Source organism: Molothrus ater, chromosome 1 (assembly GCF_012460135.2).
Source record: "Molothrus ater isolate BHLD 08-10-18 breed brown headed cowbird chromosome 1, BPBGC_Mater_1.1, whole genome shotgun sequence".
In the NCBI taxonomy this organism is placed as follows: Eukaryota; Metazoa; Chordata; class Aves; order Passeriformes; family Icteridae; genus Molothrus; species Molothrus ater.
The window spans coordinates 101,277,075-101,295,942 of NC_050478.2; the positions used below are offsets into that span (position 1 = coordinate 101,277,075).

Consider the following 18,868-nt stretch of genomic DNA (forward strand, 5'->3'; position numbering starts at 1 on the left):
TCTGGGTTCAGGTAGTTTCTTATTTAATATTTAATTTTTAATTTTAATTTTAAAATCAGTCTTGTGATATAAAGAAGTCATTAATTTGATTATCAGGAATTTTTTTTTCCATTAAAGGGTTATCGAGCATTTGAAGTGGCTGCCCAGGGAAGCAGTTGAGTCACCATCCCTGGAAATGTTCAAAAAACATTTAGATGTGGCACTGAGGGACATGGTTTAGTGGTGGATTTGGCAGTGCTGAGTTAGCAGCTGAATTGATGATCTTAAAGAAATTCTGCAACCTAAATGTTTCTATGAAATCCCAACACATTGAATTTGTCTGCTCCCTTGTGAACACGTGACTGAGCTGAGCAATGCCTGTGATAAATACTGTGACAGAAATACAGGCTTGATACGTTCTCTTGTTTTTCTACTAGTGCCATGGATTGTGGGATGAGGATGAGAAAGGAGACAGCTCCAGTAATAAAGAGGATACTGATGATGAGCTCTCTCTGACAGGAGGCAGGAGAGGCTCTTCTGCCTCTTTGAAATCTGTCAATCTTGCCGCATCTGTGGAGTCCATCCATGTCCACTTCCCCGAGCAGCAGACTGCCATCAGGAGGAAGAGTTCTAGCAGCATATCCCAGCTTTCTCACAGGTCCAGCTTCTCCTCACACAGATCTAAGAGAGGTAAATGTCATGGCATTTCTGGGATTAGAAGGACAAATGTTCATTTCCCATAGGATAATTCTACTGAAACCTTGGGCTGGTTGCTGAGGAGCTCCCAGGGGCTACTGAATCCTGCTGCTTCTCAGTGATGAAATAGGATATGAACCAATGTATCTTCATGTTTGAACACACTCCAAGCCTTCATGTTTGACCACACTCCTAAAGTTCAAATGGAGAGCCATATTTTGTGATTCATTATGTTTTCTAAATGACATTATCCAAAAGCTGGGAAAGGAATGCTCGGTGTGGCCCAGATCCAGAAATTCTGGTCCAGCATAATCTTCAGCTAGAGGGAATGCAAAGCACATGTATTTTTCATATCTACATTTGTAGACACTTGAATTAAGAAAATGTTTTTATTAGTTAAATTGGAACAGATTACATGTCTCATCTTGTAAAAAGGGCAGGAATACTCTAGCCTAAATATATATAATACCAATTGAGGTGACTAAGTCAGATCAATCAAATACTTGCTTTTATCACTAGTCTGCTTTCTCTTTTTATAGCTATTAATCAAGTTCTGATCTGCCAGTGATTAAACCTTTACTGGATGCTCTCAAGATTTTATCATACTGGGGGAAAAAAGAAGAATTCATTTCAAAGCTTCTTTCAAATGTGGGAGTCATATGAAATGGAAGTCTCAAGATTTATTACTTTCTAACTTTAGTATTTAAACTTTTCTTTTGAATTGACTTCTCTTTCGCTCCTCTTTTTTCCAGGAAGTACCAGTACACGGAACAGCAGTCAGAAGGGAAGCAGTGTGTTAAGCATCAAGCAAAAATCTAGAAAAGAGCTTCTCATGGAAAAGTTTCGAGAACAGATGATCAAAGCCAAGGCTTTTACAATTAAAAAGTGAGCAATATGAGGACTTGTGTGGGTTTGGGGGGAGGTTCCAAACAGTAAAGCAGTAAGCCAGCATTTTAAAGGGAGTAGGCTACTACTGATGTTAATTCAAGTGTTTGTTGTATGCAGATGTCCCACCAGCTGAACATCAGACAAATCAGCAGTTGTTAAAATAGCATCTTCCTGATAAAAAAGTTAAATATCCCTTATGACCTTGGTTGGCTGTGTATATTTCTACCGAACAAATCCTAATACAGTGGTTTAGAAGCAATCAGAACAAAGGACTGGTGTCTCTGCAGTCCTGTGAAGGCTGTCAGAGTAGATCTTAGATATCTTTAAAAATATTAATCATATCACACTCAGCCTTTACTTTCTTCAGTGCAAGTTATGTGCTATTAAATCACATTGTGGTCTATGTTGTTTTAGGACTCTCCAGGTGTACATGCCCATTAGACAGTTTTTCTACAATCTTATTCATCCAGACTACAGTGCAGTGACTGATGTGTACGTGCTGATGTTCCTCGCAGATACAGTGGACTTCATCATTATTGTGTTTGGATTTTGGGCTTTTGGGGTACGTCACAGAGGCATCTATCTGTAAATCCTCAGCTGGCTTTACGTGTTGTAGATGCTAAATATCGTGCAAGTGTTCTTTTTCCTTGACCACTCTTATATTTTGCTTTTCAGAAACATTCTGCTGCAGCAGATATCACCTCTTCATTATCAGAGGACCAGGTCCCAGAGGCATTCTTGGTGATGGTGCTCATTCAGTTTGGTACCATGGTGGTAGATCGAGCACTGTACCTCAAAAAGACTGTCATGGGAAAAGTAATCTTCCAGGTCATCCTTGTTTTCGGAATACATTTCTGGATGTTCTTTATCTTGCCTGGAGTGACAGAAAGGTATAAGCCTTATAAAGAAACAATATGGGTGGAATACTGATGCTCTACCAAGTTCTTTGTATTTCAACTGGGGATGTTTATGCTAGGCTTTGGAATCATGACCAGGTTTCTTCTTTGCCTCATTTCTAAGCAGAAATTTGGAATGCATTTCCACAGCAGTAACTGTGGCCAATATAAGTTTGAGGAAGAATTAGTTATATAGGTACAGAAATATTCTCAGTTTAGGCCAAAATGCAAGCAGGTGAAAGAGAAATTGCCTGTAATTGAGTGATTAGAGACTTCATCTGAGACAATGTTGGCCTCTGATCCAATTCCCTGCTCCCAAGACTGCTGCATGCTGCTTTAGAAGAGCGAGTAGAAAATGTCTCCCTCAGAGTAACTTATAACTTAGCACTTTCCTGAAATGTGTGAACTGTGGATTTAAATCTCCTTAAACTAAGGAATGTCTAAAATATGTGTCTGTTCTGAAGAGCAAAGCTCTCCTCCTGTGCTCCTGCCCCTTGGCTCTGCAGGTGATGTGGAGGTGGTCACCTGCTGCATGAAATTTTATGTCGCATACCTGGTTAGGCTCACTCCCAAATCTAACATTTTTCATTTAACATTTCATTTTCATTTTTCATTCAACATTTCATGGTTCAGGGCACTGACCACTGCAGTCTGCAGTGCAGAGGTGTTAAAGTTCCATCCATAGTGTTTGGCTAACTCCCCTCTTCCTACTTTAAGTTGCCTTGAAGTATTCCCCTCACTCCATTTGCTATCCATGGAAATTGAGTGTATCACCTGGGCACCTTACACTTCATTAACACCCAAGTTATTTTACTGGGAAAAAAGAAATAGGTTTATAGTGTAAAAGAAGACTGAAAAGTCTCACTTCCTCTCAAAAAGAAAGTGAAGTAGCAATTGTGCACAAATTTGAAAAAAAAATCATTTTTCAAATGGATCTCTTATCTACTGCACATTGAGAATTGTTAGGAAATAAAATAATTTTTACTTTGTGTTTTTGAGAAATCTCTATCAAGTTGTTAATATCAAATCTGCATCTGAAACATCCTGTATTCCTTCTAAGTGAGATTAGAGCCCCCTGCAAATTTCTTAATTAAAATGCTTCTGTGGGATTTAATTGAAAATATTGGGTTATGGCTGGCTGGAAAATGCTGTCCATCATGAGGCATCTGCTGCAGATCCACTGTGCTATTGAATAACAACCAGAATGGCACATGTGAGGAGAGGCTGAGGGTTAGTTCAGTCTGGAGAAGAGAAAGTGAAGAGCTGTCTGAACTATTTGTTGGAATAAGACTTGAGTCAAGCAGAAAATATTTTCAGAGGTCACTCCATCTTAAATTCCTGTATGAGGTGCTGCCATGAGCACAAGTAGCCACTAAAGCTGCCTTGATTGAGCCCCTGCCCAGGAATCACTGAGGGCTGGGCAATCAAGGGTGCTGAGGAAGACTGGTCCATGTTGGGCAGCAAGGGACCTTCAGCATGCAGAGGGAGAGGGCATTGCCCAAAACCTTCACTATTTAGGGAGCCTGAGGTGGCAGTGGATGCTGGTTTTAGACTTTTTCATTCAGTGTCTTTCCAATACTCTTTTAACTCTGCCATGGGATCAGCAACCAAGGCCTTTTCACAGGACCTCAGGAAGGGGAAACTGCCAGGAGCAAAAAACCATTTCAAGCTAATTTGGTCGTGCACAGATACAAAGCTCATAATTTTCCTTTATCTTTTCCTTTACAGGAAATTTAGCCAGAACACTGTTGCCCAGCTCTGGTATTTTGTGAAATGTGTTTATTTTGGCTTATCAGCTTATCAGATACGCTGCGGATATCCAACTCGTGTTCTTGGCAACTTCCTCACAAAAAGTTATAACTATGTCAACCTGTTCTTATTTCAAGGGTAAGCATAGACTTACTGCCTTTCTTCTTTCTTTTGTGTAATAAGGATCTGCTATAGTGAAATGAGGGGGTTATTCATGACTTTTCTTCACAGACTGCTGGAAATAAGACAGTAAATTTTGCACAGCACAGTAAATTTTGCACACTATATGCCATATATTCTCTGTAGTCCACAAGAAAAAGAAAAATTTTATGAAGGCAAACTTCATAAAATCCCATCTCTTGATCTGAAACCAGAAGCCTGATATACCAGTCAGCCATTCAATCCCCTATGAAATAAATAGACATTTTCAACACTTCTTAGAAATCACCTTGTGAATAGAAATAGGGGCTACATATTGTGCAAGAAAACAGGTAATGTTGTTTATTCTGCTGTCCTAAAAAGTAATAAGGTATCAAATCCCAAAGAGACCTTTGGAGCAGGTCTACCTGCTATACCTCAGCGGGTGAAAGGAATGGAGTGAAAGACAACACACCTCAGAAACTGGAACTTAAAAATAAGCACAAAAGAAAATATGTTTGCTTTGAAAAGTGTTGCACATTTGAAACTCCTCAGGAGTTAGGGCAAGGAACAGGCATAGCATTATCTCTGAGTGAAAGGTGGTTTTACACAAGCAGACCACATCCTCCATTTACACTGTTACAGTGGCCTTGTGATTAAGCCAGTTTGAAGCATATGTGTAATTCACAGAAAAAAATTGAATCATTTCAGCCTTTTCACAGTATTTGCAGAATAGGCTTCTTGCATTCCAAGTAAAAGTTACAGAAGAAAGCTTTCCTCACATGAAATACTCTTTAAAGTGTGGGACAAGGAAAGGGAATGATGCCCTGTGAACAGCTGCTCATTGCATGTTGATTTGCTGTTGATTCCCACCTTCTTCTGCTGTTTAATCCTGAGTCACAAAGCCCAGTTCCATATGTAGCAGAGGGCTGCCCACCTACTGCAAAGATGCCATGCAACATTTAGTGGTCTAAAATTAATCCCACGATCCTGCTTCTCCTCTCCCATGTACTCCTGCAGCCCCATCCATGTGCTTCTCTCCCAGGTCAGAGGAATCTAGGAAATCTTGTACTATTCCATCAGGGGCTCAATCACAGTTATGGACATAATGATGCATAAGCACATTTATGGCCTGGCAAGATCTAGAGTAAAACAAGGATGTGATTGTATTTGTGTTTACAGAATCCCCAATTAATCTCTTTTCATGCTGTCTTAATTCTCCCTTTTGTCATATATACACGTGCTGTGCTTGTTTGATGTGATGCCCCTGTTTCTGACAAGTTATCTGCTGTGGTCTCCCTTCAGGTTCCGCCTGGTTCCATTTTTGACCGAGCTGAGAGCAGTAATGGACTGGGTTTGGACTGATACCACTCTCAGTCTTTCCAGCTGGATCTGTGTTGAAGATATCTATGCTCATATATTCATCCTGAAGTGTTGGCGAGAGTCAGAAAAAGTAAGGAAACCCCATATGAGTGATTCAGATCTTCTCTTCCCCCATGCAGGAGGGAAGTAAAATAATCATGAGTCCCTAAACAATTGAGGAATCCACCACAAAAAGTTTGTTGGAAGATATGCCTGGCACTTGTGTTCAGAAATATCCAGACTGTTGGGTACTTTATGTTAGTTGGCAGCTGCTGTGAATGAAACCTCAAACAGTTTCTCTTTTGTGTCCAGCTGATTTTTCCACCATTAACATGAACTCCAGAAGCATGTGCCTGCTGGTTTAATTGCATGCCTGGGTTTCAAGGCTGGGGTTGGAAGTCCTGGTATTCCCACAGTCACACACAACTAAATGAGTAACCTGGAGTAGCAGGGAAGCTGCAGCTGAGGAGAAAGCACAGTAGAAGCAAGAGCTCATGCCCTGCAGTTTAGGGACACTGGGTTCATGTAACTGCAGAGAGAACTCAGCTGGCTCCTTTATTCCAGGAGAGTCCCTGCACATCCAGAACTGAACTGCAGGCCAGATAAACCCACCATTTGTCTCACTGAAATTTCAGTCTATTTAAATCATTTAAGCTTCAGTTCAAATTAAACTTGCAAATTCTGGATTCTTTGTAACTGCTATAAAGATTGCAACCATATGCTTGCTCATTTTGCCAATTTTAAAAAGATATTAAACATTATTTTAAGAGTGACCAAACCAGTCAGAAATTCTACATCTGCATTGAAGTGGATTTACTTTTAAGTGTTACTGACGTATTTCTACTTTTATTATAATCCTGTCTCTTAATGGCAATGGCTTTCTAAGTATATCACGTAGATTAACTCAGAGCTACAGTGCACACAAATCATGCATATAGGCTTTTTCTCTGTGACTCCCACTTCTGCCATGAATGGAAGGAGTTCTGAAGAACTTCAGGAGTTGGGGAAGTAATAACCCAGCTCTACTTTGACTCTCTATCTCACCACATTTTTTTATGCTACAATTCACATTATGTGTAGCAGAGATCTGACATGGGAGGATTCCCATGTCTAAGCTGGCATGTATGTTCTAATGCCATACAGAAAAATAACTGTGTTACAACTTTGCAAGTATTGGTGAAGGTACTTCTGTTCTCTCTCTCTCTCACTGAGGGGAATGCCTAAGTATTTCGACTGCTAGAGTCCCTCTGAGATGTTCTATAACATCATTAGAAGTGCCTGAACTACTATCCTCCAGACTAATAATAATAATAATAATAATAATAATAATAATAATAATAATAATAATAATAATAATACCCCTGCTAATCTTGATAGGATATTTTAATGAAAATACTATTCTGTAGCATGAGACAAATGACTTAATACACTGCTTCTGAAAAGTAAATAATTGGTTTTAAATAAAGCATTGTATTACAAATGTAATATTCTCCTAGGGCTTTATGGATTCATGTTGCAAAGCAAGAACAATTTCCTGAAAGCCAGATTCCTGGGGTGTTTGAGGTGCAGTGCAGTACAGTGCATATTTATTTTGCACATGTGGTATGCAATGTATGGAGGATAGGCTACTAAACACTGTGGAGTTAAACCACAGTAAGAGAATTACACCAAAATAAATTACAGTGAAAGTAAGACATTTTACAGGATGGCGAGAGTATTAAGAGCATTCAATCATGAGGCAAATAGTGGAGGACAGGAATTATGGGCAAGGCAGAACAGACATGCCATGTGATTTGCTTGGAAGGGAGAAGAAAAGCGGTCACTTTTGTCCTCAGAAGCTAAGAAAGAGAAGGATGTTACATCAGCAGTATCCAGACTTTAGGAACAGCAACAACATTTTTAACATTAGTTAAACAGCAACAACATTTTTAACATTAGTTAATTGGAGTCAGTGTAGAAACGGATCAAGCCTGTGAACTCTTAGAAATACTGTAAGTGAGGTGTGAAATGAATGTGGAGGTAGCCAATATCAGAAATTTTACTGATTGTATTTGTCAGTTGCTGGCAAGCAGTTTTCCTGCTCCCCCCATCTGCCACAATATACAGTTTGCAGCATTTCAAGACCTGTGAGAGGAAGTCTGCCTTAAGGAGTTTTGTGATAGAACTTTTCAGAAGTGCAAATACAAGAAAGTGGGTCCCTCATAATAGCAGTTTTTGGAACGAATTGTTGTATCGCTGTTTCTGCTATTATTTTATATATTGTTCTTGTGAGTTCATGCTAGCGCTTAGACAAAAAAAATCAAATTATCCTACCTAAATTCTTCTTTTTTTATGGTTGTGAAGAATCAAAATCACAGAGGTCTACAATATTTTTCACACTGGACACACATTTTGGATTCACTTGTCACTTCTCTCTGTTGCCATCAGAAATTGGGTGTCTGTGCAGGTTTGGCTAAAAAAATCTCAAAATAGCTGTTGTGACAATGGGGTAGCAAATAACCACATGAGATGGGAAGCCTTATGATCATTATATATTCACTCATCAAATCTTATAAAGTGTGCCTTTGATAGAAAAGACGTTACCATACTGCTGTTTGCTTTTGCAGAGATATCCCCAACCAAGAGGCCAGAAGAAAAAGAAAGTTGTGAAGTATGGAATGGGTGGCATGATTATCGTCTTGCTGATTTGTATTGTCTGGTTCCCACTGCTCTTCATGTCTTTAATCAAATCTGTTGCAGGCATCACCAACAAGCCTCTAGATGTATCAATCACAATAACTTTAGGAGGTTATCAGGTAAAAAAGAAGAAACACTAAAAACAAACTCTGTTTTTTGCATTATATTTCCTTGTGCTATTTCTTCTTCCTTCCATTGAATTGAGCTCTCCTGCTTTATGCAAGGTACCTGGCAAGCTTCCATAAATAGCTTTTAAACCTTTTTTTTAAACCTTTTGGATTTAAAAATATGTTAGTTTATAACTGATGCAAAATATTATCCTCATTTTCAAGTCAAAACCAGCCTCTACTGCCAATGGAAACTGAATAAATTATTCTACAGGTCCACATGGTAGATATAAGGTAATTGTAGGCAGCTTGCATCTCAGAGGAAGGAGATTATAGCATTGTCTCATTGAATTGAGTGCCATAATTGTCTTGGACTGTGATGCACAGGATGCTGGACTGTGTATGTAGCAGCCAATGTGAAGTAAATGTGATAAGCATGTGTTCTTTTGTTTCCCAGCCTATTTTTACCATGAGTGCTCAGCAGAATCAGCTCAAAAGTTTGGATCCGAGTGAGTTCAATGACTTTCTGAGAAGCTATAGGGGTAACACTGTAAGTGAAAAGCAGAATACCTCATTTCTTAAAAATGTGTGTATGTTTCCATGGAGGCCTTTTGTGAGTTTTGTTTGTGTGGTTGTAAGTGGTCATCAGTGCTGTCATCAATTGGAAGCTATTTCTATAAAGAGGATTTGCATGAAAAAAAGTTCAGACACATAATTTGTCAGGACAGTGCTGGGTTATGGTGAGACAAGCTACATCTTTGCACAAAATCCTGGAATGCAGAAACCCTAATTGTCCTGTTGTTTGAATGAAATCCTCTCCTCTAAATGACCCAAACCTTTGGGAGATGCGATGCTGTTTGTGTACTGCCAAAGAAAACATGTTGTGGGGACAAAGCAGTGCCTTATGCACTTTTAAGCCCCATGCTCCTTTCTAGAGTGCACATCTTTCACCTTCTAGTGGGGAATGGTGGTGCTGTCAAAAGAAAGTGTGCATAGCCTAGAAATTTTTTGACATAAAAATCTCAAAAAAAAATATTTAAGCATAGTCTTAGTGTTTAATGGAGCAACACACCCAGTTTCCACAAGTTTCTTCAGGAAAAGGACTAGTAGTTAGTAGGAGCTGTTGTATTGCTAATGTAACTAACATTTGATCAGATATAACTTTAAAAGAAGTGCTTGCTACTAGCTCATTAAAGAATTTGATCTTAGAATTTGATCTTAGATCCTACCACATAGCCCATGTACAATGGCACTAATATTGTAACCTAGATGCATTTGGAAGTTACATGGTTCTAGTTGGTTCATCCTTTGCAGACACTTTTCTATGCAGAAAGATACTTAACAAAAGACAGAGTAAAATTTTAGCTCAAGTTTAAATACCCTCTACAGAGTTTGTTTCATGAACTTTCAGACTCACTTTAGTCAACATGGCCATCAAATAATGAGGCCATTTTTGTTTTGCCTTTTTAGCTTGGCTATATTTTGTTGATTCCCCTTCCTATCTCAAGCCCCAGTTGGTACCTGAAGAAAACAATCAGTGTGCAGCACTGCACTTACAATTAATCAAACATTTACAAACCTGTCTGACTGGTAAATGTAGTTCTGTGTCTTGTGAATATCACTGCACTGAAATTTTCTTTTCCTCTTCTGCACCTACAGGCTGCCTTGCAGTTTCTAGAGGGCTATGCAAGAGAAGATATAACTCGAGCAGACCTGGAGGGAAATTCAAACTCTTTATGGACCATCAGCCCTCCCAGTAGAAATAAAATGATACAGGGACTTACAGACTTTGATGCTGATTTCACTTTAGTTATTTCATGGACCATTCAGAGGTAATTAAACAAAGTTATTATCAGGTGGATGGATCATTTGCCAAGCATTAGCTCAGTAGAACAGTTTCACAGTGTATTTTTGGTTTAGTTCTTTAGCAAATTCTATTGTATGGCAGAGCAAAGCACAGAGGGTAGGAGGGAGAGAGACAGAGAGAAGTCAGTTTTGTTACCCATGAAAACATTTGTTGCCTGCAGTTCTCAAAAACTAAAGTAGAGCCACTACCAAATAGATTATTTAAAATGTCCAGGTGGAATTTTCAATGGGATTTGACAGGAAGGAAGAAAAAGCAAGAATTTTTTAGCCAGTTTTAGGTGGGAATGTTCCAATGAACGGGCCTTAATAAAAACCTTGCTAACATTTATGGAAAGTGTATTCACTTAGACCTAGTTAAGGCAGAAAACCTATGAAGAAATACAAACAGAAGTTCTTCATCCTCTTATTAAGGGAATCTGGAAGTGACACCAACAATTTTTATGTGCAAATACCATAACAATGCCACAGATCCATTTTGTTGAGACCTTTGCTCATGTGAGCTTTCTTTGGCCCCAGTGAACTGACTTTACAATGAAGTTCTTGAAAGAGACAGCCTGGAGTATAAAGTTTTTGCACTCAGGCTAGAGCACACCCAGTCACCAAGGTCATTTGCTGGCTACTGTCTGCCAGATGGGGTTCCTGTAGATTACTGGATTAAATTGGAGTTTAAGTCATCACTCGATGGAATCCAAGTTCCTTTGCACCCTCCTTATTTACATGTTTCCTTGGAAGTAGAAGCTGGATTGTTGAAAGACTATGCACAAGAAGCAGGTCAGTCTATTTGCTGTGGGAGCTCTGGACATGCTGGGTCCGTTCTTCCACAGTCAGAAATAGGCTTATAATGAATTTAATGCAACTTTATTTGACATCCCCACCCCCACGCCCCCTTATTTTCCTAGAAGCAGTGGCTATTAGCTAGTGAATTACATCACTCCATCATTTCTGAGCCTTACATTAATTTTTAGTGCTGCTGCTGAGTTTGCCCATATGCTTTCATGGCTACAAGCATTCATACACTAGTGCAAGGAGACATTTTTCACCCTCAAATTGGATCTTGTGGGATACGCTGTGAACACGAACAACTGAAAATGTTATGGACTTACCACAGTCACCTTCTGTTTGACTGCTCCCTTTCTTCTAGCCCAGGAGGCCACAAGCAGCAGGAAAGTGGTCCTGTTGTGTCACAGAGGCAGCATACATTTTTACAAAGGCTTCCTGCCTTTGCACATCATCTACCATGGGTGTTTCTCTGCAGCCCCCAGCAGCTGCCTCACCCAGCTTAGGTTATGTTCTCATTGAAGGTTGTCAATGTGTTTTCCCTTTTACTTATAACAGGAATCTCTCCCTTGGTGCCAAGGCTGAAATAGCATCAGATAAACTTACCTTCCCACTTAAAAAACATACCAGAATAGATATTGCTACAATGATGGCTGAAAATCAACCGGAAAAGGTGTAAGTTATTTTCTTTTTCTATTTATATGCAAACTTTCCCCTTTGAAGCCTGATTTCCCAAGGTGGTCAAGCTAGTGCAAATGTTTCAGTTGTCTGCCCATCTATCCCCCTCTAATAACAGATGCCAACAGCACTGAAACCAAGTAATAGTAGTATTAAAGGTGAAAACTTGTTTCCTATTATAAATGTAGGCTGAGAGGACCCTGAACACAGGATCATCAACGACAAGCATGGTGAAGCTATTAGTAACTTTTCTTTGATTTATTGGATAAGCACAAGTTCACTATATTCTTAGTTCAACTCATCTTTTGAGTTACATCGGTCCAACTTGATCTGAGGATGTTGTATTGAAGATTTTTTTGTTCTAAATAACTGAATAACTATCCAGACTGTATCTCACATTGTTACTCCTGAATAGTACTAGATTGGCAAGGAAGTGTTAAATCACTGCGGCCAAAGGGTAACATCTGCAGTCATTTCTGACATCAGATCTTTTCCTGTGATGGAAATTCACAAGGCATGCACTTCATATGATATCAAACATTATTCTACAGATATATCTTTATAGCATTAACCACAGTGGTGACTCCTTTTAGATCTGAAAAGAGTCTGGTTCTTCTTCTTCCACCTTGTCACTGGGGACTACTTTACAGCAGTAGTTTCTAAGTACTGCTAAGCCAACACATCATCCCTGAAGGCCACTTGATCTGATTTGTGGCCAAAGGAGTTGAAAAGTTTAAACTGAGAGCAACTGAGATTGTGAAAACTCTGAGGGGTTCTTATTTGTTAGTAGGTAGAAATTAGATTTGCCTTTTCTGTGCACAGCTGTTTTTCTGCACCCACACACCCTCATACATACAGACTGCTATTGCACATGTGATCATTGCAATTAAAAATATTTGATGCCTCTTTTCTGCTGTGTGAAGATACAGCAATATTTCCTGAGGTGATGTAGGGCCACAGAGGGTAGATTTTTCTCATTTGTGGGAAGAATTAATTAATTCATAATTCTCTCTTTGCCAAAGGCAAGCAGTAACGCAGACAATATAGCTGCATTTGCCTGTCTTGCAGTAGTTTTATAGATTTAAGGTTTTTTTTACTTGGTCATGAAGGAGAAATTCAGATACTTCTGCAGGAGGCTTTCTGCTACCTCTGCTGGGACAATTCAGCTGCTGACCTTTTCTTGGACCCGTTGGAGTGATCAGAAGGGATTTTCAATTGCCACCCTTGTTCTTCCTCAGCCTGGTGTATGCAATGTAGCCAAGTGTCACAGGATTTATCTGAGAGCTCCTCTTCCCTGGACTTTTTCAGTCATTAGAGAAAATGTTAGAACAGTGTCTCTGCTTTTAATGAAATGTGTCTCCCTCTAGATACTGGTAATTTATTCCCACTCAAGATGATTTGATTTTGAGTGCAGTGGAAGAACTTTTACAAATATCTTTCTTTAGAATTTTGAAATCCACCTAAAAGCTGTGAAAATATTTCCCAATGAAAAATTCTCATTCTTTTCAGGTGTTATTATTGAAACACCTTGCAATTCTGAAGTAATAGCTGTGCTCACAACATATTTTTCTAGCTTGTTTACTACTGGCAATGTGCTGCCTTTATTATATACTTTATTGCTAACTAGAAAAGCAGCTTTTTTTAAAGGGAAACAAAATTAAAAGTCTGCATTCCGTGCAAACACATGTGCCCCAGCTATGTGGAATTCATGGTGTGTGAATGGTGACATTATGGACAGAACTCTCTGCTGAAGTTCTGAAAAAAACATAGCTGAAAAATCCAGTTAATTTTCAGATGTGACGCCTGAACACTATAGTGATATAACTTAAGACAAGAATCAGTGGGAACTGTGTATAGCACTGTTAGGTGTTTCTAAATTATTTTAGAGGTATAAAAATATGAAATATTTTATTTCTCATTTTTTTCCAGAACATTAGAGGAAGTGTATCCATACTACATCAAGGCTCCTAGTGATTCTCTGGCAAAACCCATAAAGCAGCTATTGAAAGGTATGTCTCCAGACCATGGAAAACAGAGTATAGCTTAAAGAAGTACAAGGCAGCACTCACACTTGTATATTCACTGCTGCTATGGGGCACCTCAGTGTTAAATGCACTTTAAATGGTTTTTACGTGGTGTCTGCAAGCTTGAGGAGAGATAAGGTATTACAGTATAAGGCAGAAAATGCATCTCCATGTATTCTAGCTTTGGATTTAACAGTAAGGACTCTAAGGATGAAGTCCATCTTCTTCAAGTCTGCTTTAGGAACTCTTTTCCTTTGTTTTATGTGTAAGTGATTACAAGTTTCACTTCTCCACATCTCCCTGCTACCTTACCATGAACAGTCAGTAGTTTGACATTTCTGCAAATGCAGCTCCTCAGCTTAAATAATGACACTGCATTATTTTTGTGGTTTTCTAAGCTATTCCTTCCTTATTGGCTACAAAGAATCCACTTCAAATAACTCATTGAATTTCAGAATTCATACAGGTACTCACAGACATACGGAATACGTGCACCCATGCACATACATACGTGTGAAAAACCTGTTGGGTTGGAATAGTAGGAACAAGTCTTTATCCAAGAGCAATTTTCTCAACAGAAGCTAAATTTGGAGTTTGAATGTAATAGTAGTAGTGCTATGTAGTATGTTCCTGTCAAGGTTCATCAAGAAAAATAATTCTGAACCCAGCTCTGTGAGCAGAAATAAGTTATTTCTTCTAGAGTGCTTCACTGTCATTGTTCAGGTCCCTAATCAGAGTTTCTTTGAAAGGGCTTTAATGTATACACTGCTAATGTACTCTCAGGAGGACCAGAGTTCATTTCCTGTCTGTGTGATCAGTATGCATAAAACAGGATAGCACCCTTTTTGTTGGTACAAGAGAATAATATCTTTTATATCAGACACAAATGGTTTATGGTGATGGCTTCCCTTTGAGATACAAAAGCTGACTGCTACCTTTCCAGGTTCAATGTGTTTCTATAAGTCTGAAATGCAGAAGTGATGAGTGCTATTGATATTTTGGCCTGAAAATACCAAAATTATTTGACAGTTGTACAGAAGAGTATGTAGGTGATATGAAATATTTTAAATATTTAATGCAGATTCAGATAAGATTTGCAAAAGAAAAAACCCAGAAGTCTGGGTTTTATAATTTTGCATATGTAAAATGGTATTAGAAGAATTTTGCTTCTGCATTGTTCAGTCATTTTATAATGCAGATGTTTGAAGTATCTGTCTCAAAATGTTTGAATTTTGCAATTCTTATTGTATATATATTAACACTTCTTTTTTTCAATAGACTGCAAGTGGGAAAATATTACAGTTTCCCTTGTCAAAAATGCATCTGAAGAATGGTGGGTTTTGAATCAGCTTGGGAAAAGACATAAAACATCACATGAGAGTCTTGAACTCTTCATATTCAGTGATAAAGTCAGTCCACCAAGCCTTGGATTCTTGGCTGGTTATGGGTAAGAGGAAATCTTTACATAAAATTAAATAAAGTATATAAGATAGAAGTAGAAGTGACTGTTTGCTGAATTGGGGGTATATTTTTTGTCCTTGTTGGAGTGTTTGAACATTACAACATTTTGAAAAGGGGTTTTGTGAGATTTTCAAATCCACGTCTATTAATATTATCTGTAGAAGGATTAATGTTTGCACGGTTAGTATTACCCCTGATAACTGCTCTCCAGTGGGAATAAAAACAGAAGCACCCTTCACACCAATTTCCTACTGAAGAGAAATAACTCAAAATATGTTAGTTCAGCTGCAGGTTGAGTTCTGCCTGAACTCTGCCTGGTTTTGGTGACCTTCCCAATCTTGTAGCCAGGACCCTGGGTGTGAAAGAGTTATAAAATACATCTCCACAGACAGAGGAAGGCAGGAGACTAAGCATTCCCAGGAGATACACTCTTCTGGTGGGATCTTGGGGAAGTCCCCATAGAAAGATTATCAGGGTAAATGTTAGTTTGTCACCAGTTACATATACCTTAATAAAAAATATAAGATATAAACCTGACCGATTATTTGCCTTTACCTGCTGTCAGATTTCCGATTGTGATTTCCAAGCTGTAGCAGTCAGGACATGCAACCATCAGCAACTGGGCTCAATGAATTTAAGTCAGCAGCCTCAGCTGTTTATGATTCCAGATTTGTGAGGTGTTTGAAGAGATCTTATTTTCCTTCATGCTGTGGCACAGCAGAAACGTGACCCTAATTAGAAATTGACGTTCAGCCCACTGACAGACTACAGTTAGCCATGTGGATGAGCTTCCTCACACCTGGCTGCCCTTTTATGAGGCACGATTTGAACTCTTCCTTTCTTTCTTTTCAGCATTATGGGATTGTATGCCTCAGTTGTCCTGGTGATAGGGAAGTTTGTCCGTGAATTCTTCAGTGGGATCTCTCACTCCATCATGTTTGAGGAGCTGCCCAATGTAGACCGAATCCTGAAGCTGTGCACTGACATTTTCCTGGTGCGAGAGACTGGAGAACTGGAACTAGAGGAAGACCTGTACGCCAAGCTAATATTCCTGTATCGCTCACCAGAGACTATGATCAAGTGGACTAGGGAAAAAACAAATTGATCTCTTTGGCATCACATTGCAAATCAAGTTGGTTAAATCTGAATTTTAAAGGAAAAAGAAAAAAAGCACAATATTCTCTTAAGAGCTAAGCCTTTTATAGTTGGGTAGCAATGATTTTTCACTGAAGGAATCCTGGAAGCTACAGCCTTAGGAATCCATGCTGCCTTTCAAATTAAGGATCAACAGTGAAGAAGGTTGAATGATTTGTTATTTTTAATGTGCCACTCCTCTACAATCTGGGGACTGCTTTGTAATTTAATCAGCAAAAAGTTTGCATCTTTGTCTGGCTAATTTAATTTTCCAGACAACCATTACACCTTAGAGAGAAATGAAAGGAGTGAACCCACAGATGACTCCAGTGTACCTTCTTAATCCTCTCTGGAGCCACACAGTTTGGATTGTGCAATATGCTGTTGTACATCACTGACTTTCAAGCTACAGTAATGGGACACTGACGAGCCTTCAGGACACCCAGAACCCAGGGCCACACTGGGAACTGAAGACATTCTAGCCATACCCATTTGTAGAAAAGTAGAGGTTTTGATGTACAAAGGACACTGTGGACAAGCCTCTGTCAGCAAAAAAGTAAAAACCAGTCAGAAAACAAGAAACAGTCTCTTGAAATGCCTTATTTTATTTGTACAGTCACAGGAGACATTTCCACCAAACATCAATGACTTTTCTCAGGAAAAAGCAACTGAAACTTGACACTTCGTCAAGATTAACTAATGGCTAGAATAATTATTGAATTATGGGGTGTTCTGCTGGGCCATTCTCTTCAGCATTACTGCTTTCCATTGGATGAGAAAAGAAAGTGAAATCGATGACCTAATGTGCTACTTCATTTCTTATAACCCTTTAAAGACTGAGTAGTGTGTGCTTCTCTCTGCTTCCCATGACATGCTTTTTCCCATTTCGATGATTTAAGGCAACTCTTGTTTTGCTGTTAGCTGATATTCTTCTTCCAGTGTTTCAGGTATACAAAAATGTTTACATATTCCAAGTCACATTTTTACATCTGAGACGGGTTTTTTTTTAAGTTCCCAAATATAGACATACATATGAGCTTGAGAAATGTCCTTTTTTTTTTTAATTGCTATTATTAATGAAGCAAATGGCTCATTGCAGCATGAAAATTTACCATTGCAGTGTAGGTTTCTTTCCACGTCAAAAAAAAAAAAAAAGAGAAAAAAAGTAATTGAGTGGGTAGGGTATGTTTAAAGGATATACTTGTAGTTTTGATTCAGTAATGACTTAAAATAAAGCACATGTTGCAAAGTCATTTTAGAAGTATTTTTTCCTCTGCCTTTTTACATGAAATGGGAAAAGTTTGACATTCTTCTTAATCTGTGACAAGTAAATCTCTTTCTTGTAGTTAGCTGCTATTTATTATATGAATGATTAGTTAATCACCAGAAAGAAACTAACATAATTTGCTGGCACATTTTACTGCAGAACTTCATAAAACAGCACAACTAAATGAAGTTGAAACATACTCTGCTGAGTGCTTCCATGACAAATGCTGTCACATCCATTCTATACTGTGAAAACTAACACTTTGAGCACCTTGACGTGCACAAAATAAAATCTGCTTCATGATATTGTAACAATAAAATAATTTGATGACTGGAACTCACTGGAAGACAACCTGATTTCCTCTGAAGTGAAAAGGTGGCTGCTCATATACCCAGGCAGCATTCCCCCCTGCAAAGTTTTGCTCCATTTCTTCCATAGGTCCTGTGAATGAAAATTGAAATATACAGGGCAGCCCTGACGTAGCATTCAGGGATGCTAAAATGTCCTTTATAGCTGGATGGATCCTCACCTGGGTGTTCAGTGATTTTAAGGAAATGAACACTGGAAGAAGTGTGAAGGATACAGTGTGTTTCTAAAGGTACCAGCCAGCAGAACCATGCTGGCCACAGTTGGTCCCAGCTCCCTTCCTGGTTCCTTCTCTTCAACAGGCACCTCCTTTTTGTTGGGAAAAATAATCTGTCTTCAGAACGAGCTGTACAGTTATTTGGGCTTTGCAAAAAATGTGCTGCTCTTTCTTTCATGGATTGATCAAACTTTGAAAATAAAAGGATTCCTCTGTTGTTTTTTTTTTTTAATTTATTTCTTTTTAAAACAGCCTATAGTCAAATCACTGATCTGGACTGGGTAGCTACCTGCAATGGGTGAGGAGTGTACCAGATCATCCTTTGAGCCCAGCTGTCCAGATAAAATTGAAGTGGCAGCCAATTTCCAGGGGCATTCTAGCTGGTCAGTACTGGGACCAGTACCATCTAACATCTTTATTAACATCCTGGAGGACACAACAGAGTGCCCTTTCAGCAGTGTGGACTTCAGTGAACCTCGGTCTGGGGAGGTTTGCGATAACATGAGCATGTCAGCTCTCTCCTGGGGCGTGGGCTGGGCAGCTGCAACAGCAGGGGCAGGACTTCCTTGAAAGGCAGATCTCAGGAG

General features: G+C 39.0%; 1 protein-coding gene across 1 annotated transcript in view; it reads left to right on the plus strand.

The window, feature by feature from the left end:
* The window catches only part of PIEZO2 (piezo type mechanosensitive ion channel component 2), a 285,479-nt gene extending 266,981 nt beyond the window's left edge, over positions 1–18,498 (plus strand). The window contains exons 43-55 of the mRNA XM_036378969.2: positions 417–669; positions 1,428–1,560; positions 1,978–2,125; positions 2,239–2,453; positions 4,188–4,346; positions 5,652–5,799; positions 8,315–8,503; positions 8,949–9,041; positions 10,151–10,323; positions 11,693–11,809; positions 13,742–13,821; positions 15,115–15,283; positions 16,150–18,498. Coding sequence (XP_036234862.1) covers positions 417–669; positions 1,428–1,560; positions 1,978–2,125; positions 2,239–2,453; positions 4,188–4,346; positions 5,652–5,799; positions 8,315–8,503; positions 8,949–9,041; positions 10,151–10,323; positions 11,693–11,809; positions 13,742–13,821; positions 15,115–15,283; positions 16,150–16,402 — 2,130 coding nt within the window. The 3' untranslated portion in view covers positions 16,403–18,498. The remainder of the gene's footprint in view (positions 1–416; positions 670–1,427; positions 1,561–1,977; positions 2,126–2,238; positions 2,454–4,187; positions 4,347–5,651; positions 5,800–8,314; positions 8,504–8,948; positions 9,042–10,150; positions 10,324–11,692; positions 11,810–13,741; positions 13,822–15,114; positions 15,284–16,149) is intronic.
* The last annotated feature ends 370 nt before the right edge of the window (positions 18,499–18,868 follow it).